The sequence below is a fragment of the Panthera onca genome, chromosome F1, assembly GCF_046562875.1.
Source record: "Panthera onca isolate mPanOnc1 chromosome F1, mPanOnc1 haplotype 2, whole genome shotgun sequence".
In the NCBI taxonomy this organism is placed as follows: Eukaryota; Metazoa; Chordata; class Mammalia; order Carnivora; family Felidae; genus Panthera; species Panthera onca.
This window is the reverse complement of record NC_138355.1, coordinates 29,268,548-29,286,997: the sequence shown is the minus strand read 5'-3', so window position 1 is coordinate 29,286,997 and position 18,450 is coordinate 29,268,548. Positions and strand designations below refer to the sequence as shown.

The 18,450-nt window shown below is 42.1% G+C and overlaps 1 protein-coding gene and 1 long non-coding RNA gene across 9 annotated transcripts in view; one reads left to right on the top strand and one right to left on the bottom strand.

The window, feature by feature from the left end:
- The window catches only part of CACNA1E (calcium voltage-gated channel subunit alpha1 E), a 496,397-nt gene that overhangs the window by 329,563 nt on the left and 148,384 nt on the right, over nt 1-18,450 (top strand). For all 8 annotated transcript variants that reach the window (XM_081791869.1, XM_081791872.1, XM_078440843.2 and 5 more), the window contains exon 9: nt 12,273-12,376. In XM_081791869.1, the coding sequence (XP_081647995.1) occupies nt 12,273-12,376 (104 nt within the window). The remainder of the gene's footprint in view (nt 1-12,272; nt 12,377-18,450) is intronic.
- LOC144614878 (uncharacterized) overlaps nt 7,612-18,450 on the bottom strand; it is a 28,291-nt gene continuing 17,452 nt past the window's right edge. The window contains exons 2-3 of the long non-coding RNA XR_013553132.1: nt 8,637-8,781; nt 7,612-7,700 (exon numbers count right to left, since the gene is read on the bottom strand). This is a non-coding gene — a long non-coding RNA (uncharacterized LOC144614878). The remainder of the gene's footprint in view (nt 7,701-8,636; nt 8,782-18,450) is intronic.

Sequence of the window (18,450 nt, the reverse complement as noted above, 5' to 3'; positions counted from 1 at the left end):
AACAACATTGTTATTTTTGTCTCCCACCCCTAATACAAGAAGCAACACAATATAATATCTTGAGAAGAGGCCAAATAAGAGTTTGGATATTGGTTCTATAATATACTGACTGTATAGCCTTTCTGAGCTTGGATTTTGTTGCTGTTGTTTGTTTTTAACATGTAAACTTAAAATTGCACCTCTCTTGTACATAGTTGTGAAGATTAGATTTAATGTATATTATGCACCTGGTTCAGTGTCTAGCATAGAGTAGATACGTAACAAGTGGAAGCCATGATTATTTTTCCTCCTAAGCTACACTGGAGTCTTAGGCTATAAGTCACAGGAAAATATTTAGGTAAAGATGTTTTAATCAGGTCCTCTTCATACTTCTAGAAATAGGTTTGACTGGGCCCATGTTGGAGCTGTCATTCAATAGCTTATATAGATTCTTGTATTAATCACCTATCATCATTAATCGTGGTGCATTCCACCTTACTGAGCAACAAAGATAGTTCTGCAGAGAATGGTAAAGGCAAAAACTGATTCTTTCCAGTGACTGCTAGATTGGACAAACAATGAACATCATTGTTCTGTTATCTGTATTGTTTCAACCTTGTTATACCCCAAAACCAAGGGGAATGCTCAATTGCAATGAACTTTGTGTGTCTTACAGGAGTGAGGAAGAACAAGAAGAATTTCTAGCAGCGGAGTGAAGAAGACAGTACAAAATCAAGAGATGAGAAAAGAGAAGGGTTTGGGAGAGTGGTAGACTTGGAACCTAGGAATGAAAGTCCATGAGGGAGAGGAGAAGCAAAGTGAGGAATATGGTCTGAGTGGGAAGGGATCTCACATCTGTTGTCTGATGTAGGCACCTACTCAAGTGAGGAACTCCCTCCTCAGTGTCCCTAACAGATGGTAATCTTGCACAGTTATTCCCATTTTTTTTCACATCATGGCACACATAGAAAATAATATTTGTATAACACTGAGGTAAATGGATGAGGCTGCTTACAAGTGGAGGTGACCAACCTGGGGACTCTGACAGGTGAGTAGAGCAATACCTTGAGTACACCTGTAACCCAGTGTGCTTTGAGAAACTCTAACCCAGCAGGACCAGAGTGGAGGACCTCACCCATGCACTCTCAGGACAGCACCTCAGGTGCTAAATAGACACATTGGACTGGGTATTTCATTATAATCATTCATACAAATGCAAATTTACTGAGCATGTTTTCCAGAGATATGTCTTGGATTCTGAAGTTGGAGAATCCATGGTTTCTTAAAAGCCATGGTTTCTTGCTTTCACAGTGTTCTCACTAGGAAGTAAGACAGTTTCCTCTGGCCACCAAACTTGCCTGTAGCTTCTTCAGGGAACCAACTGGGCTTACCAGCCTTGTGTAGTGTTTGACACACAGTCATTAATTAAGATAGGGATGTTCAATGATACATTAATTCACCAGCTCAGAAGCCAATGTGGAGGGAAAAATGAAAGCCAAGAAAAATTATTTGAAGCTTTTTTTCTTGAGTGTCTGCTCTTATGTGCTGTGCTAAATATTTGTTAGCTAAGTGTACTTGCTATACGTCAACAGAGATGCCATTTTACAGGTGATGTATTTATTTCCAGAGAATGAAACTCTTCCAGGCCTGTGACACAGAAGAATGCTAGGGGTGTTATAATCTCCTATGAGACAGCAACATTATTGAGAATCTCTTGTTTGAAGAATAATATTCTAGGCATTAGCAGAGTGAACAGAGAAATAAAAGTTGCAGTTCTGTTCTTGAGAAACATTTAACCCTAATGGGAACGTAGGACCAATATATGAAAGAGACAGAATATATATATCTTTACATATATGTATCTTTATCTATCTATCTATCTAGATAGATAGATAGATAGATAGATAAAGATGGTCTGTAAATAAGCACACATAAAAAACTCAAGTGCAGCACTTAATGTTCTCTTTTCTATTGTAGGTGTTCCTACTCATGACTTAGCCTAGCCTTCCTGCAGATACCAAGGCCCCTGAGGACTGTTTTACATTCTTATTCCTCTTGTGCAGAGTACACACTCAAAAGTGTTAAATGTATATGCTGTGTGGGGTGTGCCTAAGTGCTGGGGCAATTCCAGAGTGAAGTAGAGTGGTGTGCTTAAGGCAAGCCTTATAAAGGCCAAGCAGTGTTTTCCAGTATGAGAAAGCTCATGGTTTGGCAGAGGGAGGGGATAGGGAGTGAGCAGATCTAAATAAACACTTAGGCCACCATTCAGGGTCGTCCATGACCTGCTGCTTCTTGTCTTGCTGCCCTAACTACTGCCAACAGCAACTATTTGTGGTCTCATTATTCCCACCCCTTTCTTTCTCCTTAGATTTTGTTCTTCCATTGATTGACCAATCTAAATCCTCCTCCTGCTTTGAGTCCAGGTACAGCCCCAGGAAGCCTTCCATGACACTTTTGCTCTCACTCCTTTCTTCATTAAATCAGATGAGAGTATTCACAGGTCTGAGCTCTGTGTTCTTAATGTTCAGAAAAAGTGGGAGACAGCATCAAATGTCTTCAACATTTGTCTTCAAATGTCTTGGTGTAGCTTCCAAATGAGATCATGAGGCTAGGTTAATTACATAAAAAATAGCCAGAGAGAATGGTGCCATGGATACATAGTTTGAGTACTGAACTAAGTGGTATAGAAGTGCTGTGCAGAGTGGGCTGCAGGACAGAAGTCCTGCATCTCAGTTAGACTTTTTTTTTTTAAGTGTATTTGTTTTGAAAGAGAGGGAGAGAGAGAGAAACCTGAATGGGGGAGTGGCTGATGGAGAAAGAGAGAATCCTAAGGGCTCGAGTTCACAAAACCATGAGATCATGACCTGAGTCGAAATCCAGAGTTGGATCCTTAACTGACTGAACCACCCAGGTACCACCCCCCGCCCAGTTCTTCTATAGCCAAGTAGTGGAGTATCTTTCAGCATTCACCCAGCTTTTGATCCTCAGTTCTTCACCTGTGAAATGAGGGGTGTGTGCTATCTCTGTAATCTGCAAGATGATAAAGATTTGAGTTCTTATACTGAATGGAAAGCAGTCATTAGTTAGCTGGAGGGGACAGGGGACCAATGGAAATGCAACAAATGGTTATAATTAGAAGGATTGATCCCTGAGGACCATAAGATAGAGAAGAGAATCAGCTAGGAACTGGTGAAAGACCTGTTGCCCTGGTGTCATCAGCACAGTTTTCTGGAATACAAAGGACTCTCCACAAAGCTCTGCCAGTGTACAGATTCGATCAAGCCTCATGTACCCTTTGTCCCTGAGCCTCAAAGGAATAGTCTTCTGAGACTCTTCCTTCAATCTCTAAGCACTTTTTGCTTCCCGACTTTCTGGAAACAGTACATCAAGTCTCTCATCAGCAAGCCCTGTAGAACGGGTCAAAGGGTGATGTGTTTTAGCTAATCATCATAGGATGCATCCTCTTCAATTTCCTCTTTCAGTCACGTACTTTGGCCAGGCAGCATATGGTGCTTTCAGAACAACACACTCACCTTTTCCCAGAGCAAAGCAGCATCCCAGTCTGGATGGCTTCGCATAGGGTCAGCTGTCCCTGGCCTGGCTTTTCAGTGACTCCAAAAATGCCTGCCTGCCTGCCTAGTATCTGGGGCTGCAGTTGCAGGGAGGACCTCTCCCCCCACCTCTCTCTTTCTCACCCCACCCCCTCCTTTCCTCACACTCTCTCTCTCCCGCCCTCCCTCTTTTTTTTCCCCAATAGTCTTTGTTTTCTTTCATTATTAAAAAAAAGTTACTGCAGGTAAGTTTCAAAGTATAGAAAGGTATAAAAACTTTTATTTTAATCGCTTGTTTCTATTCCCACCCCCGTTACCATCACTGTTAACATTTTTCACTATTTTGACTAAAACAGAACTTACTGTTAAAATTTGTACATGACCCTGAACTACTTAAGTAAATTGTTCCATTTAATTTTGGAAAAATTGAAAACATTTTATTATAGAAATTTGCAAACATACACAAAGCTAGAGAGAAGAAAATATTGAGCCCCCCCTTTAACCCAAGCCCAGTCTCATAGATACAAGATCTTCCTCCGTGTTGGGCTTCTGGCCTAGAGCTCCAAAAGGGAGATGACAGGATAAACATCACATAACCATGATATTGGAATTATTAGGATTTATCCAAAGAGATTTTAAGGATTTCAGGGCCCTGGGCCATGTGGGTTTTTAAGGCCCTTGCTTATGTGGACACATACAGTCATGGCTGCCTTCCTGGTCTGTTGCGGCACCACTTACACTCTCTAAGTTTGATGGCAATTACTTGAGTCCTCTTCCCAGCATCAAGCTGTATGGATGGGTTTTCACTGACGCATCAATGCTTGTATCCCCAGTGCCAACGGTGATCACCACCCATGCCCAGGATGGGGCACTGCTTGCCCGTGATGCTGAGCAGAGCTCCCTGGTATGCAGCTCCTGACCCTGGTCTCATTCACACCATACTGCTGCCTGTGGATGAGGGTGGGAGTGCTGTTTTTTTTCCTGGCTTTTGTTGCCAAACTGGTTCTGCTGTTTTCCCACTGGCAAGAGTAGGAGAGGAATACGTGGTGAAATATCCAATAGGAAGTTACTCCTCGAGGTGCTTTTGCATTGGACTAAGGCACTGCTGCATCCTTGGTGACAGTCAGTGACAATCCAGGCAAGCAAGAGAAAGTGGCTCCTGGCCATCAAGTTCAGGGGCTTGGAATAACCAGAATGTGTGCTGAGTCTTGATTACTTGTAACGGGCCCCTAGCTAAGCCAGATGCTGCCTTTGGAGCTTGTTTGTATGGGGAAGCTTACAATGTTGATTAAATATGCTCAGGAATCTGAGACATAATAAAATGCTTTGCCTTCAGGACTGACAGGTTCAGCCTCCTTGCCAGGTAGCAGCAGGTGGTTGTGTTTTACTTGGAGCTCTCTGTCCTCACTCTTTCCACCTGCTCCTCTACCCTTATTTCTTGCCTGAGGACTGGGAAGACAGCTCTTACTTTCTGGCTGCCAGACCCTAGTTTTTGGCTTTCCTATTCATTTTTGTTCTCCCCCAGAAAGTGGTAACAGTATGGCTAGGATTGTATTTAAGAGACCTGGGACTAGGGGCGCCTGGGTGTCTCAGTCGGTTAAGCGTCTGACTTCAGCTCAGGTCATGATCTCACAGTTCATGGGTTCGAGCCCTGCGTTGGGCTCTGTGCTGACAGCTCAGAGCCTGGAGCCTGCTTCAGATTCTGTGTCTCCCTCTCTCTCTGCCCCTCCCCCACTGGTACTCTGTCTCCCTCTGTCTCAAAAATAAATAAACATTGTTAAAAAAAAATTTAAAAAGAGAGACCTGGGACTACATGAGATATGGAGAGTGAAGAGTTCTAAAGCAGTTGACCAACTGTGGTTCTACATTGTGACTCCAGGTCACTTTGCTCATTTGGGCCTCAGTTTCCTCTTCCACCAAATGATGGGTTGGATAGCATGTTCTCATAATCTTCCAAGACCATTGCTGGAATTCTTGGTATGCAGGGAACCAGGTTGGATAATCCATATGCCTTTAATAGCCCAGTGGTTTTAGAGTCAGCATTTTGTGTCCTTTTCCTGGAATGTGAGTGTGGTCAGAGGAGTATAAATGGCTCTTCCCTTAGAAACACCATCCAACTCTTGACTCAGGGGTGGGGTGTTGCCTCTTTGTAAAGTTGGTCAAAACCCTGATGAGAGAGGCGCCTGGGTGGCTCAGTTGGTTAAGCATCTGACTTTGGCTCAGGTCATGATCTTGCAGTCTGTGGGTTCGAGCCTGTGTTGGGCTCTGTATGGACAGCTCAGAGCCTGGAGCCTGCTTCAGATCCTGTGTCTCCTTCTCTCTGCCCCTCCTCGCTCCTGCCCTGTCTTTCTCAAAAATAAATAAATGTTACAACAACAACAACCTGATGGGAAAAGGTATAATGTATTAAGTCAGATTCCCTGTAAACAGGTACTGGGACAGATTCCTGGGGCAATGATTTCTTGAGTGACTGCTTTCCAGAGAAAGCAGTAAAGGTATGAGGGAACCAGGATAGGTCAGGCGAAAATATTATACAGACGTGATTTCAGAAGTTTTAACCTCAGCCATATCCCACAGGCAGGTCAGGAGTGTGAATTGCAACCCAGAGTTGGTCCCACCCAGAGGAAGAGGGGCTGTGCCATTGATACCCTTATGTCAGTTAGTCATTGGATATAGGTCCCCCAACTCCAAGGGCAGGTATAGACTCCCAGGTGAGGCAGTTTTGTCATCCAAGGCCAAACTTCTGAGAAGGGTCCAGGTGCAAGCCAACACATATGGCTGCTGGAGGATGGGTGCACCTGCAGGTGAAGGGTACCTAATGGGAGCGGCACAGAACTTATGGCATCCAGGTTGGTGAGAGCCAGGCAGGGATCAGGGTAGGAGGCAGGGTGGGAGAGGGCTATTCTGAATGTAAATTCCTGAGCAAGCTAAAGTCCTAAGCAAAGATGGCTCAATGGATGGCTCAGCATATGCGGGAAAGTGCTTAGATATGGCTTTCCAATTAAACTGACATAATTGATGATAATAGAAGTCAGGCTAATGTTATATTTGAGGAAAGGGAGATGGTGTCTAGGATGGGGCATGAGGGAAGAACTGGGCTTATCTGGATGCTGGTCAGACAATTATGTACACTTTGAAAAAATCCATCAAGGGGTGCCCTTACGGTGCATAGATGTTTCAGTATAACATCCATAAAGGAGCAAGGAGACTGCTGTTACAGGGTGGTAGGAGTTCATTCTGAGAGGGCATCCCTATCCTCCTTTTTCTCTTATGTGCCCCCTCCTTCTTGGCACTTCTTAATCACCTTTTTCTCCTCTTTGTTTCCCTTCTATAATAAACCCTTCATCTGCCTTTCTGACCTCTGCTGTCTCAGCCAGGGGTTGTGTGTTAGACTATCATGTGATTCTTTTCTCTCAAAGCTTCATTGAAAGTTCCAGGGAATCCTTGCCTGACCACCTAGACCAGATCAAATGCCCCTTTGCATCCCTGCCCAGTGTGGCCCCTTTATAGCAAACAGCTGAAGGTCGTAGGTGTATATGTGTTCCTCATCTATTTAATGCAGGTCCCTTGTTGTGCTGTGTTTCACAACAGCCAGGACCTGATGCTGGTTTGCTCATCATTTATCCCCAACACCTAGGAGACTATCTGTCACAAAGTACATGGTCCACAAATTTGTTGAACAAAATATGGCATTCTGGCTCCAAAACATGAACCCCAGGTCCCTTGAGGGTGGAAGAGGAGCTGTCACACTTGGTGCTGGAATTAAGCAGAGGCCAGGGAAGGCCATCCACTGGGGGATTCCTGGTATGCTGCCCTTTGAGGAAGGTGGTACTTGGTGGAGCCAGCCTTTGGCTTCTGTTCCTTTCATTCCCATGCTTGCCCTTCCTGAACTTTCTCTCCCTGGGGTGTCAGCAGAGGCCTTGGACAGATGCTTTTGCTGAAATGGATGGGCTGGCCTTTTGGAAGCCTACAGTGGCCATTCCGACCATGTCTTGACCCGAGATTGGTTGGTGATTCCAAAGATTTCTCCTTGGGACAAAGCCTCTCAGCCTGTCATTCTCCACTGGAAACTGTTTTTATTCCTCAGGACATTTGGCAATTCCAGAAACACCTTTGGTTGTCACAGGTGGGGGAGTGCTACTGGCATCTAGTGGGTAGAAGCCAGGGATCCTGCAAATGCACCACATGGGACAGAATTAACCAGAATTACCCTCCAACAAAGAATTATCCAGCCCAAAATGCCAACAGTGCCCTGGCTGAGAAACCCTTCTGTAGGCCAGCCCAGGCTCGCCAACAGATGCTGTCTCCAGCCTAGGAAGCAGGTGTGTCCCAGAGACCCTCTCCTTTCCTGAAATGACCCTAGAATCCATATCCCCCATTTCCCCAGTCCCAGCTCACTCAGTCTCTTGATGAGACTTGCTCTATGAGAGGCATGTACATAGAAGAGGCCCTCCTCTATGAAAGGCATGTACATAGAAGGAAAACAGTATATTCCCAGAGCCCTGTGGAACCCTGATAGAGACCTGAGTTCAAGGTTGGGGGCTTGGCTCTGCATATACAGCTTCAGTCTGGGAGAACCATTGGACCTCCTCCCTTCATCTTGCTGTCTCCATCCTCCTCTTTCTCCTCAATCCTGCTCCTCCCACCCCACCTTGTACCATTTCCCCCAGTCCTCCAGAGATTAATGTGATAATTGCCATGTGTGCCTGTTTACACAGGGAGTGGGTGCACTCACCACCCCCAATCAGGCAGGTTCCCAAAGGAACACATTTCACGGTGTCAGGACTGGTACCCGCTGAGCACACCCTGTGCAGGCGGGCTGCCACCCCCAACTGCTTTCTCTGTCTGTCATTACCCCCATCATGCGCACGTGTACATGTGTGTGTCACTTGGGGAATCAGCAGGTGAGAAAGACAGCAGTCTAGGGGCTTGGCTGGGTTGGGTGGGAGGAGAATCAGCGCTTTAAGTAAGAGGACATTGCCCCAAAGAAAAACACTGTTCTGTAATGGCTGACAAAGAGTAGGTGTTCCATGAATGGTGGGGAATGAAGAGGCTGGCACTCCTTGTGCAGCCTTCTTTGCAGGGAGGAGCCTGGTTTATACTTACTTAGCTGCTCCACAGCAGCGGTCTGGGCAGGGAAGGTTCTACTGTGAGACTCTTGGGCCAGAATCTAGTGGAACATGTTCAGAAGGCTGTGGGTCTCCTTCCCCAGAATCTCGCTCAGAACATTTAGCATGGCCATCCTCTGTTCCTGAAGGAAGAATCACCAGGGTAAGTAGAGTGTGTTGATCCCGCATGCAAGCAGCTTGTCAGAGTCACAGAAGCAGAGGAGTTTGGAGAAAGGATGAGAGAGAGAGAGCTTCTCACCTAGGCAGCCTTCCTCTCTTCCCCCTCCTACTGTGACACAGGCGCAGGGACACCTGAGAGAAAACACACTCATAGCTCTGAGGTTATTACACTGGCAACTTTCTCCTTGGTGTTCCTGACTCCCACCTCACATGGTTTCGGGGCTTTTGCTCACTTGAGAGTTGTCGATAACTTTCTTTTTTTTCAGTCTCAAAAGACACTTTAGTAGTTGTCTCTCCTCCACTGGATAATTTTAAGGTTTTAATAATGAATCAGAAGGAGATTGGAGTTCTAATTAGCATCAGAAAGAACCATGTCATTGTGGGGGAGGGAAATGGGAAGTCCTTTGCTCACTTCCTGCTGAGCTATGTCCCCTTGTCCTGATGGATTTGTCATTGATCCACTGAAGGGCATGTGAGATGAGGGTGAGGCCTCCTGGTGGGGAAAGATGGGAGGGAAAGAAATGGGAGGAAACCCAAGGGAGAGGAGAAAGGTGTAGAGAGGGTGCGGCAAGTCTATTAAAAGGTTTGTGAATAATCTCAGGGCGCTGTCAAGCTGCTTTCTCCAGAAGAACCTTTTAAGCTGTCAGTCATCTATAATAATTCCCTCAGGGGATAGTGCCCCTGGCCTTGGTGTCCTCCTAGTCTTTCTCTTTCTCTTCCCCTTCCTCCTCTTCTCATCAGACAGGTCCCAATGCCATAGTGGAGGACAGTTTTTCTTAAAAAAACAATTCAGACAAAGCTTGAAAGGAGACTATCAGAATGAAAGTTTTGTGGTTTTTTGTTTTTTGGGTTTTTTTTGGTTCATTTTAAACACGAGAATTCTCTTATTCAAATTGTGGTTGTTTATTGAGTAGTTGAACCACACACACTCCATGTGCCAAACACTTCATTAGGTGCCAGGTATAGAAATGAACAGACAGTTAAGATTCTTGCCTTAAGGTGGGTTAAACCCAAACCAAAACATTCTCACAACACGTGGATAAAGAGACACTGTCCTTGTCATTGTTTTTTTCTGGGAGAACTGGGAAGTGCGTTCTAGACTTTGGGCTCATGAGAAGAGTCTTCTTATCCCTGCATTTCACAGGCTGTATTTCCTCATGTGTTAATAGATTTTCTTCAAAAAGAGGGGTTTCATAATCAAGGAAGTGTATGAAATGATATTGAAGTTAATAATGTGCCTTTCATGAGTCTTCCCACAGGCTAAGGGGAAAGTATAATCTGTTGTGTTTCCTAAGTCTCTTTGGTCACAGAAGCTCATTTTCCACAGAACACATTAACATCTTGCAGATCACTAGCAGTGAGAACACTTTTTGGGAAATGTTATTCACTCTACAGTGTCTCTGGCAAATCATCACCCAACTGAAATTGCTCTAGCCATCCTCAAACAGTAGCTCAGTCACTCCTGGGACCAAAGACACCTTAACAGTCACAATTTCATCCTTTCCATTGCTGGTACCAACTAATGTTTATTGGCAGCTGAGCCCTGATCTGGGTGCTGGGAGCAGACTTAGTCCTTGCTGCCAAAGAATGCTGGGGGCAGGAGGGGGGACTCTGGCTAAACCATATAGTCACTCCAACTTCTGGTGCACCACTGGTGAGCCCTCCGAGCTAACCAGTCTTTACAAAAATGTTGCATTTGTAATCATGAATAAAGGTAGAGCTATTTATACATGGATCCTGTGATCCTATCCTTCAGCTCACAGGAAGGACCATGTCTCAACTGTCCCGGAAAAAAAAAAAAAAACAGCTTCTTATGTTCTTTAAAATCCCTTGTGGCCCTTGATAACTAGTTCTTCTGCATCTTCTTTCTGATAATCAGGAGCAGCTTTCTTTGAGGTCTGGCCCACATGTTCCCTGCTTGCATTTAACTTATCAGACCTGTTTGAACCAAAGAGTTAGAACTTACAGACTGAAACTGGCAGATCCCCACTTTTGTCCCATACAGTTCAGAGGGTGTTTGTTTTTAACTTATATTCTGCTTCATTTGCAATCATCCGTCTCTGAACAGTGTGGGGGCAAGACAAAAGATACAAGTTTGGTGAAAGAGGTTTTCTTAAAAGCTATTTTTAATGGAAAATTCTACTGTGCAGTGATAGCTTCCATGATCAGTGGGAAGCTATATTCTGTGGACTGACATATTTCAATAGGAGGCAGAAAGAAAATTAGATAATTTGAGAGAAAAGAAAGAATGTCCTCAGAGACCACCAGAAGCATGAGGGCAATGAACCAAAAATATGTTTGTAAAGCTTAGCAGTGAGAAGAGGAAAAGGTAAATCACAGGGATAAGAAGCATTTTGTCATAGAAATTCTGAGTTCAGATCTTAATTTTAGTAATTTAGCCTGTGAATTTTAGTCATGGCATTTGACTTTCATGGCGTTGTTTCTCCAGTGAATTAAGAATAAAATATCTTTTAATTGTTTCAAATGGGTATTACAGTTTGCATGTGAGGGGCTGGTGTGGGGTTGGAGGGGGATTTCAAAAGCCTGCATATATAAAATGCAATTCAAGGAGACTGTTTAGAAAGATTTGGGATTGATATTATGGGGAGGAAGGGTCAAGGTGAAGTTTAGTTGAGAGGCTGAAGTGTTAGAGAAGACTTTTCAAAATGCTCCCAAATGGTTCCTAGGTCCTAATAAGACATCCTGCCAAGGGTTGCTTCTTTTGGCTAAGCCATGTGGTGTAATCCTCCCTCAGCCTCTAAGTATTCAGGGGCCATGAATCTCACTTGTAGCATAAGAATCCAGAATATGGATTTCCATGCATTTTTCACTTCACTGTGTGTTCGGATTAGAGAGGAAAGGATTGATCTTTAAATTTAGATTTATTCCTTATTCTGTCCAGAGCCTTGTTGGGCCCAAGCCTGAGCCAGCTCTGTACTATTGGACTGTGATAGAAGAAAGAAAGAGTGCAGGGTCAAGGACTGAGCAGGATGTGGATGACAATAATGTCTCCCAAGCAGTCCTGTCCAGGCTTTTGCCAGCATCCATGGAGTAGATGGACACAGCTTGCCTCTGATTTTTGAGAATTTGCCCAATTTAGACTGCAAAAGCTTAGAACCCACTTCGTTAAACACTATAAAAACCAGCAATTGTTTGTATGATCTTGGAAAAGTACTTGACCTCTCTGGGTTCAGTTATCTTAGCTGTTAAGTAAGGGTGTTGGACCGCTCCTACTCAGGGTGTTGTGTGAGGCTAATGCAGTATCCTATACTGTGTACATGGGAGAATATGAGTTAACCCACAATAACACCAAACTGGGAATAAAGCAGGCAGTGTTTAACTGTATTGCTCCATGCTTGTTATATCACCCTATATGTGAAACTTCAGGAACGGAAGCCTTCTTCTGGCACATGGTTTTGGTAAAATATTAAGGAAGCGTTATTCTTTCTTTCAGACCAATGATGCCTTAGGAGCCACCTGGAATTGGCTGTACTTCATCCCCCTCATCATCATTGGATCCTTCTTTGTTCTCAACCTCGTTCTGGGAGTGCTTTCCGGGTAAGCCAGATGTTCCTCTCTCCTCTTAACTTCTTTCCAACTGTAAACTAATGCTCTGGACTACTGGCCAGTTCATTCATTTAACCTCCCTTTAGGGCAGCCCCTGTGTGAGGTGCTATTCGAGATGCTGGAAATGCAGTAGTGCACATTGTTTAATCATCTTTATTTTTCTTACGAGTTAAAAAAATATTTAAGCCAGGTACAATGTTGAATATAGTATCCAGTGAGAGTTCATTGATTCATATACATCCTTTCATTCAGTCATTCAGCAGTCATAGATCTTCTTTGTCCAACACCAAGCTAGTTGTGAGGGATGTGAGGTTGAATAAGATAGAGGTTTTACCCTCAAAGATTCTTACTCTATCATTTATTGAACATCAAATTCCATATTTGTAGCTTGGATTAGTGTACATCAGTCAGCAAGTACTCAGTGTCTAAAGCCATGGTAAGCATAGCAAAGAGCACATAAAGTCTAAGGCATGGTTCCTATCCAACGTGGATGGAACTGGAGAGTGTTATGCTAAGTGAAATAAGTCAGGCAGAGAAAGATACCATATGTTTCACTCATATGTGGATCCTGAGAAACTTAACAGAAGACCAGTGGGGAGGGGAAGGGGACAAAAATGTTAGAGACGGAAGGAAGCAAACCATAGGAGACTCTTAAATACTGAGAACAAACTGAGGGTTGATGGGGGGTGGGGGAGAGGGGAAAGTGGGTGTGGGCATTGAGGAGGGCACCTGTTGGGATGAGCACTGGGTGTTGTATGGAAACCAATTTGACAATAAATTTTATATATATAATAAAAAATTTTATATAACTGTGTTTTGGGGACAGGGCACAAACATTTAGACAGGGAATGGAGTTCTTTTACTGACTAATATGAGATACAGATAATTTGGGGCAAGGAACAAATCTATTATATAGTCTGAGATTATTAGGAATTGCTTCATGAAGGACTGAGATTTTGCTTGGGACACACAATATGTAATAGGATAAAATAGGTTATATGTGAGTGAACATTCCATGAATGAGAGCACCACACCATAAGAAAAATTGAAGAAATGGGACTCATCTTGCAATAGGACAGGATTATAATGAGCCTAATTTACCTAGAGCATTTGGGAAATGTAAAGTGTAAAATAGAGCTACAACAGGGGTTGATTTTAGAAGGTCTTACATTTTTCTAAGCAAAAATGAATTTAATTTCTTCTCTGAGTAGCATAAGTTCTTCAAATGGAAATTACAAGGTAGTGCTTCTGTTAAACATAGAAGGTTGAATGAAATTCACCATGTCTTGTAATTCTACTAACACAGGAAAAAAATAATTTAAGAAGGGCACAGTGACAGAACGGGAGAGGAAATGACAACAGATGAGAGAGGTCAACAAAATTTTTGAAGGCAGAGAGTAAATGGTAACTGATCTAGTGGTGGGAAAGCTGAGGTTTAACTGCCTTTGGTGAGGAATGCCAATAAAAAGGCAAAATGATTTTCCTTCCGAACCTTCCACAGTCCTGGAAAGCCTCCAGAATTCAAGGCACCACATATGTCTGAGAGATGAAATATGGATGGCACTAAAAACAAGAGGATTGGTCAAAAGTCCTCATAAGGAACACTTAGAGGACATCTATCCAACACCCTAGATCTCTATCCCCATCTATCCAACACCCTAGATATCTAGCCCCAAACAAGTCTCACAGGTGTCTGCCCTCTCCAACCCCCACCCCAGCCAAAGTCAGAAGACTTACTATCTCTGTAGAGTCTGAATCAAAAATTTGCAACGGTAACATCAGGTGCTTCTGAGGGTAGGGTTGATATGCTGGAATGAAAGTCCACAAACTGAATGTCATGCTTCCAGCCCACATCTGCCTACTCTTAACTCTCAGAAGTGGATCAATCTGGTATGGTAAGGGTTAGTAGGGTTCCTCTGTGGGGAAACCATCCATCTTAAGAGAAGAATGTTATGTGTACTGATACCTGAGGATGGCCAGAGAAACGGTTCCCACCCATTGCCCTCAGTGAAGCTCATATTAGTTTCCTGTGGCTGCCACAACAAATGAACACAACTAGGTGGCTTCACGCTGTGAATAAAATTAATTCTCTCACAGTTCTGGATGCTAGAGGTCCAAAATATGGCAGGGTCTTACTTCCTCTAAGGGCTCTAGGGGTGAATTTATTTCCTTCCTTTTCCAGTCACTGGTGACTCCCAAGTATTCCTTGGCTAGTGGCTACATCACCCTGGTCTCTGCCTCTGTGGTCACATTACCTCCTTGTCTTTTGTCTAAAATCTCCCTGGGCCTCTTTCTTATGAGGACATTTGTCATTGGATTTAGGGTTTCTCAAGACCCTTAACTTAATTACATCTGCAAGGACTTTTTTCCCAAATAAGGTAACATTCATAGGATACAGGAATTAGGATGTGGACATACATTTTTTTGCAGGGTCATTCAACCCATTACACTTATCATTCTACAAGCTCCAGCCATCCACACACAAGAGTTTCTAATAAGCTTTTTTGACACTGCTCTTAAATATTAAGGCAGAGTAGGGATCATCAGCATTGGAAAAAGATATCCAAAACAAAAGACAAAAACAAAATAATATACAGAAAAAAGGAACTTGAGGGGGCGCCTGGTTAGTCAGTTGAGCATCTGACTCTTGATTTCAGCTTCAGTCATGATTCCGAGGTCATGAAATTGAGTACAGTGTTGGGCTCTGTGCTGAGCATGGAGCCTGCTTAAGATTCTCTCTCTCCCCCACTCCCTCTACCCCTCTCCCTGGCATGCACTCCCTCTCTCTTAAAAAAAAAAAAAAAGGACTACAGGGCGCCTGGGTGGCGCAGTCGGTTAAGCGTCCGACTTCAGCCAGGTCACGATCTTGCGGTCCGTGAGTTCGAGCCCCGCGTCAGGCTCTGGGCTGATGGCTTGGAGCCTGGAGCCTGTTTCCGATTCTGTGTCTCCCTCTCTCTCTGCCCCTCCCCCGTTCATGCTCTGTCTCTCTCTGTCCCAAAAATAAATAAAAAACGTTGAAAAAAAATTTAAAAAAAAAAAAAAAAGGACTTGAGGGAATATGAATGATGGAGGGTACAAAAGATAACTCTTAAAAAGTGTAATTGATATTAGCAGAGGTCGAAGAGAAATAATTTTAGTCACAAAATAAAAAATAAAAAAAGGAGAACATTTAGCAGTTAAGAAGAGCCCTTGGAAATTAATGTAAAATAAATAATGTAAAATTTCATTAATGCAACATGAATTAATGTAAAAAAATATAAATATGTAATGAAAATAATGAGGAGTAAATGGTTGGAATACAAGATTAATGAAATCACCTAGAAAGTAGAACAAAAATTTTTAAAAAATCAGAGGGTTAGTCCAACATTCAGCTTATAAGAGTCCATAAAGAGAACAGGGAAGAGGGCAGGGGGAAACTTACAAATAAAAATACTAAAAATGTTTCCAGAATCAGTAAACACACATTGCCAGAGTAAAAGTCTGTTGAAACATGCGCAAGGATATTCTTTCCAGCATTAGTTTTTGGTGATGGGAAGTTGGAGAGAACCTGGGCATCCACAGTTGGTAAAGTACATGGGTAAACTGTGAGATGCATCCCATGACATACTATGCAGCAGTTAGGAGCAACAAATACTATGTACACACGAAAACATAGAGTATCTTAAAAGCATAAAATTTAGTGAAAACAAGAAATAGTATAGTATAATGCATGTAAAAATACATGCACACAAAATACATAGATTGTAAGAATGCATTCAATAAAAAGTATACATTGAGTACAAGTTTCTCTTGAAAGTAGAGCATTCTTTGTTTTTTTTTTTTAAGTTTATTTAATTTTGGAGGAGAGAGAGACAGAGTGTGAGCAGGGGAGGGGCAGAGAGAGAGGGAGACGCAGAATCCTAAGTGGACTCCAGGCTCTGGGCTGTCAGCACAGAGCCCGACACAGAGCTCGAACCCACAAGCCATGAGCTAATGACCTGAGCCGAAGTCGAACACTTAACTGACTGAGCCACCCAGATGCCCCCTTTAACATAAAATTTTAAAGTAGTTTCAGATTTACAGTCTATTGATTCAACAATTCTATACATTACTTGGCACTTACTATGATAAGTGTAGTCACCATACAACATTATTACAATATAATTGATTATATTCCCTTTGCTATACTATTTGGCTTCATGACTTACTTGTTTTATAACTGAAAATGTGTAACTCTTAATATTTTTATCTGTTTTGCACCCCCCACCCCACTTACTTCCCCTCTCTGACAACCACGAGTTGTCTATATTTAAGAATCTGGTTTTTGTTTGTTTTTTCATTTGTTTTGTTTTTTTATATTTCACATATAAGTGAAATCATGTGGCGTTTTTCTTTCTCTGACTTATTTCACTTCACATAATATACCCTATGTCCATCCATGTTGTCACAAGTGGCAAGACCCCATTCTTTTTTATAACTTAGTAATATTCCATTGTCTATGTATGCCACATATTCTTTATCCATTTCTCTGTGGATGGACACTTGAGTTACTTCCATATCCTGGCTGTTGTAAATAGTGCTGCAATAACATAGGGGTGCTTATATCTTTTCAAATTAGTGTTTTAATTTTTGGGGGGTAAATATCTGGTAGTGGAATTAATGGATCATATGGTGTTTCTGTTTTTAAATTTTTGAGGAAACTCCATATTATTTACCACAGTGGTTGAACCAACTTACAACCCTACCAACAGTGCACAAGGGTTCACTTTTCTCCTTGCTAACACTTATTTCTTATCCTTTTTGCTACTAGCCATTCTGACTGGTGTGGTATGATACCTAATTATGGTTTTGACTTTCATTTCTTTGATTAGTGATGTTGAGCATCTTTGTGACTGTTGGCCATCTGTACATTGTCTCTGGAAAAAAATATCTATTCAGGTCCTCTCGATTTTTTAATCAGATTTTTTTTGCTGTTTATTTGAAAGTAGAGCATTCTTGTGAAAACTTTCATATACCAATGTGGTGTAAAACAAAGAAACAATTACCATTTTGTAAAAGCAAAAATGCCCTTCGGATTTTTTTCATTTATCAAAAATATGTACTAATGTGGGTTTTTCATGAAAGTGAAGTGGTGTAAAGTAAACTTTCAGATAGCAGAGGAAACCTGTCTATTGTAAGGGCAGTTTGTATAGCATAAATATGGGAAGAGGGTATGGATATAAAAGGGAACAAATTAATTTAATTAATTAATAATAAAAATGCCCACTGAGCATTTGACACAACTAATGAAAAGAGACCACACACCAAGATAAACCATCATAAAATTTCAGAACATCTGAATAAAGATAATATTCCAAAAGCTTCTGGTTATTGGGAAGGCAATATATTTTAACAACAAAGAATCAGGAGTTAGGGTGGCTTTGGGCTTCTCAATGATACTTAAAGTTAGAATTGAACAGAGAAGTTCCTAAATATTTCTTAAGGAAAAAAATTTCCAAGATAGAAATCTATACCCAGCCAAAATAGCAATAATTTCTGAGAATGGAATGGCAGTATTTTGAGACTGTCTTTCTGAAGAAGTTACTGGAGAATGTGAATCTCTAAAAATAAGGAATTAATTGAAGAAAGAGAAGGACATGATATTCATGCAAACAAGGGATTCGATAGAGAAAACAGGCAAAGGGGATTCCAGGATGATTATGAAGGGAAGTCTACAATGATAACTGTCAGAAGACCTAGAGAGCAGCAAATTCAGATTTGGATAGGATGACAGAGAGCTTAAGAATGATATCTTTAAGGAAAGAATTAAGCAAGTTATTCCCTGATGTACATTGTATTCAGAAAAGTTCAAAGGTTTTGTGAAGATTATATATATGAATATATAATTTATATATATGTGTATATATATATATAAATGTTTGAATTGTGTATAAACATATTCATATATGTATTTATATGCACACACCTCCATCTGAGCAACTCCACAAAATACAAAAGGGTTACCACTAGAGACATGTAAGCATCGTAAGTTAGTTTTGTGTGTAGCTGAGCCTTAATGGATTGTGAAATGACCCCATATGGTGTTA